The sequence below is a fragment of the Micropterus dolomieu genome, linkage group LG09, assembly GCF_021292245.1.
Source record: "Micropterus dolomieu isolate WLL.071019.BEF.003 ecotype Adirondacks linkage group LG09, ASM2129224v1, whole genome shotgun sequence".
NCBI lineage: Eukaryota > Metazoa > Chordata > Actinopteri > Centrarchiformes > Centrarchidae > Micropterus > Micropterus dolomieu.
Genome location: NC_060158.1, coordinates 22,506,722 through 22,515,006, shown reverse-complemented (window position 1 = coordinate 22,515,006; position 8,285 = coordinate 22,506,722). Strand labels below are relative to the sequence as shown.

Here is an 8,285-nt window from a genome sequence, read left to right as displayed (position 1 = left end):
GAGCAGATGGCCCTAGCTTTTCCAGGACCATCTATGAAACTGGCTCGGTGTACTGGCTTTCATTCTCTGTCCTGTCTGTCTCCAAAATTTCCATTCTTTAACTTCAGATCAGCTTTAGTCAATTCAAAGGCATTTTCCTGGCATCTACAACAGAAGAACTTATGGTAAAAGCAGGGAAGGAGAGCTCCTGTCTGTCTGATGCTCTGGACTGTGCTTCAAAACCCTGTTATTCCAAGCTTGCATAATATAGATTCTTCTACATAAAGCAGCAAATGTTTCAAATATGTAGGAAACATAAATACACATTAAAACTTAATGAAATATTAATATATTTTGGGAAATGTGCTTATTAGCTTTCTTGCCAAAGGTTAGATGAGAAGATACCCCTCTTATTTTTGTAAATGAGTAAATATGACGTTTAGCTTGGCTTAGCACAAAGACTGGAAATAGGGGGAAATCGCTTACTAGCACCTCTACCAGCACATCAGAATCAGAATGAGGTTTATTACCAAGTACATCTGGACTACGTCTAGGCTATAGCCACATATATATTAAAGCTGAAGCTGATCTTCAATATATTTGGTCAGAAACCCTCCCTCAAACTAATAAACTTCCAGATATGAAAAGGACAAGATAAATCCCAACAACCTGAGTCAGTTTTAACCTGATGATGAACATGATTTGCTAATAAGCACTAAACACAAGGTACAGCTGAGGCTGATTGGAATATTTTGCAGGTACATGGTCATCGTCATTGTGAAGGAATCATTTATGGATACTATGACACAGGTTTCCCCAGGTCATGATAGGGTGAATTGCTTTGCTAAAGTAAGCCAAAGGTGACAGCCAGGGCTTCTCCAAATCTCTCTCCTCTCCTCTCTGCTCTCCTCTCTGTTTGTCGACTGACTGGCACAGCTGAGTTGATAGTGATGCACTGTTGTGTTGCACAACATGTCTTGATTTGAACAAATAACCAATTAACCCTTTGCTAAGCCACGCCCCGAATACACAGCTGGCCAATCACAGCGCAGTATAGGACTTGCTCTAACTGAGGTCCTACACTTTCATGGCTGCGCTCCATTGACTCTAATGCAAAAAGAGCCGTTTGAGTCAGTTTGACAGCCTGAATACAACCTTCAAATGTATAATGCAACGGCAAAACTGTCTGCTTCTTTCTGAGATCGCTTTTTCCAACAAATTTGACAATATTTCTCTGGGGATTGCAGTAATAGACAGTGGCAGCGCCGACAGTTTGTTGGACTTAGCAACAGTAACTAACATTGTAACATTGGTTTGTGGACTGCCGTTTTGAAGCCTTGAGCTTGGCCGATAGGACGCTGCCATGTTGAGTTTTTGCAACCAGCGGCACTGGACGTGACCACATTTACAATGTACAATCCTTAGTCAAATTCCTCGTATGTGTACACATACTTGGCCAATAAAGCTGATTCTGATTTGGACGAGACGGTGGAGCTAACTTGCTTAGCTAGGTGGATCTGTAATTCACGTTAACTGTCATTTTAACAGGGTTGACATCTTTGTCTAGCAAAAAACAGGCTTAAAACTAAATGTACTCACCAGGGAACGTTAACATCCAACTCCTAATAAGCTTTTTCAACGGCGCTGGTTAAATTTACACAGTGCTGAGGGTACGAGTCGCCTCTAGCCTGATTGACAGGTCTACATGGTAACGACGTGCATACTCTGCTTTATGGTCTATTTTCCTCTACATGGGACCATAATTTACTAAATGAATATCATGTTGTATTGAAGAAGACATGAAACTAGCAACTGAGACCATAAACACATTAGGAAAGAGTTTACTGAGGTAATAAATCAGCTGAGAAGTGGGGTCATTTTACCATTATTTCTAATGGAGCCTTCTTTTCACAACCAGAAGAGTTGCCCCCTGCTGGCTGTTCAATAGAATGCAGGTTTAAGGGACTTCCGCATTGGCTTTGTGTCTCAGACAGGGAAGCTTGCCGCTTGGTAAGCTGTTGTATTCTGGCACTGTATCTCCTCTCTATGTTAAGTCTTCATCAGTCTCAGAAACTTCTTCATCACACCTGAACCTGGCTCACAATGATTCTTCAACAATCATAAGCATTGGGTCAAATTAAAATTTTGACCATATGGTGGTGCTAGAAGAAAAGTCAGAGGATCCCCAAAGTTATTACAGTTCATCCTGAGAGACATGAATGTCTCGTCAACTCCGACATTCTATTTAATATATTCATTTAATACTGTTGAATAACATCTAGTTTGACATCAATTTTAATGAACACATTTGGAACATTATGGGTGGTGTTGATGAGGGTACTTAAACTCATCTAATAGGGCTGTGGGGATACATCAGACAAAAAAGCATGAGAACGCGCGAGTCATTTCTTCACTCACAAGAGGATACAGCATGGTCCACCAGTATTTGGATTTCCTCTTTCAGCTCAGGAGGCTGTTGATTTGATGTTTCGATATATAACATTAGAGAGTTAGATTTAATTTCTTCTAATTATGCTCCCCCCTTAGCTGCCAGAGTTGTATTTTTGGCTTAATGCTCACCTCTTGTTAACCCTGTGGCTAATAGAGGTTTCATAAGCATCCCTCACAGCACAAGAGATACAGATGGTGAATGGGTACTAGATTATGAATGCCCAATGTGGTCAGACCCAATCTAGGCTTCTTTAAATATTGACTATTTTCTGGGCTTAGTTATTCGTGAGCACCATCTGCTGGAGGAGGATAAATGATGATTTCCTGTCTGGGACTCTTGTTTTCATGATTGTAAAGTCTTGAATGAGTCAAAATTTCATGTAAGGGAAAGGGAATCACACACAGGGGAAAATCATAGGATGAAGTTAAGGTTTGATTACTGAATTTTTATTTTGGAAAAAACCCTCATTACATGCTCACCCTAATACTTACAGTGATGTGTGGTTCTTGGTTATGCACTACACATAACGATCCTTTTATAAACATGTCAATTCAGACAATTTAGTGACAATGAACAGTATATACAGTGAGCACATCATTTTTATGTGTTTAAATTCATAGGATTTTTTAAATAAAGAAACACAACTGTAACAATGGCTGTGACAGCTTTCACATCCTTAATCCAACACATGAAGAACATATATCATCAAAAACAGATGGTTGAGGCACTATATTGCTTAATTTCTCCAAAAGCTTCCAAACATGACGGCTGATTAGCAACATCCCTCTTTCCATTCTCTTTGTGAGCTGCAAGCCGCATGTATTGATCCCTCCACTTCCGTGGAAGCACCATCAACTTCCCTCTCTAATGGCCTATTAGGAAACTAAACCAAAGTATCTTTAATACTGACATAAAATCTATTCAATGACTTGTTGTGTATTATCAGACACACACCTAATCACTTCAGGAGGGATTCAGTTAGGGGTAAGACTGGAGGGAGAGAGTGAGGACAAGGATAGAATATTTTCCTATAGCCTATTTGGTGTGTATTTTTTAAAATCATTTTTAAAAGGTGGAATTTAATCCAATAATATAGAAAAAGAAGAAAGGCATGGTGTGATGCTACACAGACTACAAATACCAACTAGTGGGATGGCAGATTTAACAGAGTGCACCTGTGTATGTCTGGCTGTGAGTGGGATTTGGTGGATGTGTTTCAATAAAAGGAAAGAGTGGGAGTACTACATCTAGCCAGCAGAGTCGGTATCCAAAGCAGGGCTGTGTGTGGACAGCAGTGGGTGGATTTTTACCAGACAGATATCTAATAGCTCATGGCTCATGGCTTATAACCCTGTAAAGCCTGAACCATCAAACAATTGCCAGAAAATTCTTTTTTTTTATATGTAGTGGTTATTATACCTAATGCGAAATAATTTTTTGTGAATATCTCTTTGCATGTATGTATCATATTTGAAACATTCAGAATTTATTTCAATGTTTTGCCCACATCATGTTTTTTTAAAATAACAAAAAACATGCAGAACACAACATGTTTTGAACCTTTTATCATCATCAGCCTCATAATCTTCCCCTAACTGCTCTTGTCACTTGAACTGCAGGTTCATAATCAGGGTATCTTTAATGCTGTAGTTTTTTGCCATTTAAAAAATACAAACCAAACACAATTCCTGTATTCTCTGAATTGGTAAATTATTATTTAAAATCAGGTCACCGATTGACAACCTCCATTTTGGCTGTCTCAGTTGAAAGACCTATGGTGGACGAATTTCAGCCCCCTGGTGGATTATCCGTGCATTACACGTATCTGATTGTGTACATAAGGTTTTTGGGAGAAAAAAAGTATCACACTGATGATGTATAGGTCTCTAAAACTCATGTATCATATATGACACACTTGGCGTTACAGGGTTAATGGGTCAGTTCGCCCAGTTACATAAAATAGAATTACATAAAATTGGTTTTATGTGCCCAGATTTTTAGATATCTGTCAAAACTACCAAAACTAACAAAGAGTCTATAGTGGCTCTGTGGGGGGGTGCTTTGAGCTAAATGCTGAGATCAGCATGCTAACAACATGCTCACAATGACAATGAACATGCCAGTTGTTTAGCTGGTACATGTTCACCATGTTAGTTAAGCGTGTGAGCATGCCAAGATTTGCTTATTATTAGTAAACTCAAAGTACAGCAGAGGATGATGGGAAAGTTTATAGTTTTTGAGGGTATTTGAAAGTTTTGGACAAATTAAAATTCTGACCTAATGGCCCAAGAGGAAAAGTCATCAAAGTTATTAAAATTCACAGTAAAAGGGGACATTAAATGTCAGTATCTAATTTAATGTCAATTAAAGTCAGAAAAGACTGAAACAGGGGAAACAGCTAACTTGGCTCTTTCCAAAGTTAAAAAACCTACCTACCAGCACCTAACCTTTCCCCCTAGGTGTATAGTGGACTCAACAATATGACACTGCATGTTACTATAAAGTATATTGCACATATTCCTTATACTGCATATTGTGAATTTTTGCACATATCTTGGAGAATATTTTATATATTTTGTACATTCCTGCTTAAAGTGTACAGCTCCATTTCTTGACTTTGCAGTACCTTTTTTTTTTGTTTTACTTTTTATTTATTTATTTATTTTTTCTGTTTATTGATATGCACCAATTTACCAAGGCAAATTCCTTGCATGTGAAAATATACTTGGCAATAAACCTGATTCTGATTCTAAAAATGTGTACAATTATGTGGTTTCAGGGAGGAGTTGCTGTAACTATTTCTGGACAAACAACTGCTGCACACAGTGACTGCCAGGAGTAGATAAACTGTTGCCAAGAAATAGCTACAACACGTAACTTCAGCTGTAGCCACAATTTGGTTATGCTAAGCAAGTGTCATACTTAAAGCTAGGGCAGGCAACGTTGGAGAAACTAGCAAGAGACAGCTAGATTTTATATCAGAGAATTTGATGGATTGATTGTTGTCAGGATGAAGAGAATTTTAACAAAAAAGCTTACTCCAGCTTTAACAGACAAACATGAGTGGTGTTATAAATCTTCTCTTCAAACTCCTGGAAAGAAAGAAAAAAAGCGTATTTCCTAAAATGATTAACTTTAATCGGTAGAAAGTAATTCTAATGAAAACGGTTTACAGTGAGGTCTGTGGATTATCCAGAGTAACAGGGACACTTTCTGGAAAGACAGTTTTTAAATGTAATTGTTCAGTGCTGTGAAAAAAAATGACCTTTCATTGGAGTTAGAAACCTTTGAGGCATTTGAGAGAGATCTCATAATATGGGCGCATAAAACCAAAGATATCTGCATGACTACAATCCAGAGAAGTTTTTTGGATTTTGGGGGAACCGACCCTTTAAGTGTCACCACCTAAAAGAACTACAGAGTGGATAGTGTCCACGTGGACACAGTAGTGATTAGAAACTGGTCAGCAGTGCCACAATGTACAGTATGAACAGAGTCAGACGTCAGTGTTTGGGCTCCAGGTGACTGCTCCACAGCCAGTCCTTGGCCCTGCCTGGCTCCTACTTGGCTACACTAACGGCCAGCAGCAGTCCAGACTACTCCTGGGGCCCCGGGGCTTTCATGGCCATGCTGGCCCCAACCATGGCTGGATAACTCCGGTTCCTCCTCATTCCATCGGGCCCAAAAGGAGAGCCAGACCTGCGCAGCCCTCCCAGAGGCCCCAGGATAGGGCTGGGACTCACTGCTCTGCCCCCTGGAGCTCCAGCCACACCCAGACGCTTCACCTTGTCAAGCAGGTTGAGGTTGTGGACGGTCACGCTAACGTCTGTCTGGCTTTCGCAATCCCTCCCTCTCTGCCGTCCCCTCATCCTCCCTGTCACTTCCTTCAGAATGGAACGGGCCGGTTTGGAGGCCAGGAAGTTGTCGTAGGAAGGGCTCTTGAAGTCGAAGCCCGCGGAGGTTGGTACGGCTGAAGCTCCCTGTCCTGTGGGCGAGTTGGGAGGGGTAGAGGGTCGGGGGTCAGGCGCTCGGTTAGGGGCGATGGAGGTGCTGAATAAGACTCCTCCGTTGCCCAGACCGGGATCCAGGCCCTGGCTCTGGTGATACATCGCTGCTGAAATCCCTCTCTCCTGGAGAAGGCGCACTAACCCCAGGGAGGTGCTGGTTGTGCGTGTTGCGTCTCTGCACAAACATGGGAAACAAATGAGAGTCAACATCATACTGACTTGTAGCTCAAAAAATGTATGTTTACTCACTAGAAGCAAGTTAACTTAAAGGTCTTGTTTTGAGGAAACTTTGACAAACTCAGTGAATGGTTTTATAAAAGTGACTAGGAAATAATCTGCTAACTCATTAACAAAGAAACAAGTTTTGTTTCGATTTGGAATCTTGCCTGAGGTTGGTTGAGGATTCGGACGGCCTGAGACTGAGCCTGCGGGGTGTGCAGGGTGTAGCGGCAGGAGTGCCCAACAAAGTGCTGGTCATCACACAGGAGGACGACGCTGGGACTGGGTTAAGACTGGAAAGAAAGCCAGCAAGACAAAAGAACAAAGAGAATTAGAAACACTGAAGAGATTCTTCTTCTTGCTGCTTTCAAAAACTTAAATCTCACTTCTGTGATATCTCATCATTGTATTAACTGACATTTGCTGTGCACAGGGGATGTTGTTTCTTCTAACCATAAGTACCTGCATGTATTATTAAGCACCCTCCTGCTGTCTAGCAGACAGTGGACACAATCCCCCCTCAGTGACTGCTGTTTGGATCTTATTTCTCCTGTGGGATTTAGTCAAATACCGACTGAGTGCACATTTAGCACGCTGTAGGATTCACATTAAGCAGCATCAAATGTTTATGTTAATTTGTAGTGTTATCACAATATATAAAATGTAAAACAATACTAATTTTAATAGCTTTTTAAAAGCACATACATACATATACAGTAAGAGAGAGGAAATTGTGCATCCTTAGGAGCCCAACACATCACAGTTCCTATAAAAGCACATTATTTCATAAGGATTTTAGTAATAAGGCATATGTTAGGGGTGCTTTTAACTTTGCAGCTTTGATTATGATTAAATTCTGGCAGATCAACGAGAAACATTTAGGCAGTCAAGAGGAAGGGCCACAAAAAGCAGCCCCACACTCCTTAATGTTGCTTACCTTGGTGTGACCCGCGTCTGCTCATCAGTTGGGTGGAGGATCCGACAGGTTGTGAAGGTGTAGGTCGAGCTGGTGTGGGCCATGCATTTGCCTGGGTAGTATGCAGCTGCAAGTCACAATGACAGTCGATGAAGAAACTCATTTTGATACACTGCAGGCGTTCCAAACAGGTTCAGCAATGTAAAGGTTTACATTATATGTAGAAAGTTTAAATGTACAGTATGGCCTCACCCAGGACGTCGGTGTTGCTGAGATGTGGCGATGGGGATGGAGAGGGTGGAGAAGGTAGAGCAATGCTGGGTGGAGGCTGTCCTAGGGTGGTGTCACCGGTGATGGAGGTGGAGGGCACAGCTGGTGAGGCAGAGGCCGAGGAGGTGGGCAGATTCTGGAAGTATTGCTCCCCTGGGTCTTCCTCCTCAAAGCCACCCCATGGATATACCTGTAGACAAGAGCAATCACGGTGTTGCTACTATTTCTTATTGTAATACAAACATTTATTAGGAGTAGGTTAAGGGGTACTTTGCAAGTAGTAAGTCAAGTCGTGTCATACAAGGTTTTTGTTATGTGTCACTTCCCTCTAAATATCAAGAATGAAATTAATTATACAGAAACTATCCAAGCAAATTTCTGAGTTGTTTTGGTCAGTGTGTATTTTAATCAGCGTCGTCTTCTCCCACTGAACTTACTGAGA

General features: G+C 41.1%; 1 protein-coding gene across 1 annotated transcript in view; it reads right to left on the bottom strand.

Moving 5' to 3' along the window:
• Positions 1-4,051: 4,051 nt before the first annotated feature.
• The window catches only part of LOC123976832 (trafficking kinesin-binding protein 1-like), a 4,366-nt gene continuing 132 nt past the window's right edge, over positions 4,052-8,285 (bottom strand). Inside the window, exons 2-5 of the mRNA XM_046059186.1 lie at positions 7,826-8,033; positions 7,595-7,700; positions 6,825-6,950; positions 4,052-6,613 (exon numbers count right to left, since the gene is read on the bottom strand). Of these exons, the coding sequence (XP_045915142.1) occupies positions 6,028-6,613; positions 6,825-6,950; positions 7,595-7,700; positions 7,826-8,033 (1,026 nt within the window). The 3' untranslated portion in view covers positions 4,052-6,027. The remainder of the gene's footprint in view (positions 6,614-6,824; positions 6,951-7,594; positions 7,701-7,825; positions 8,034-8,285) is intronic.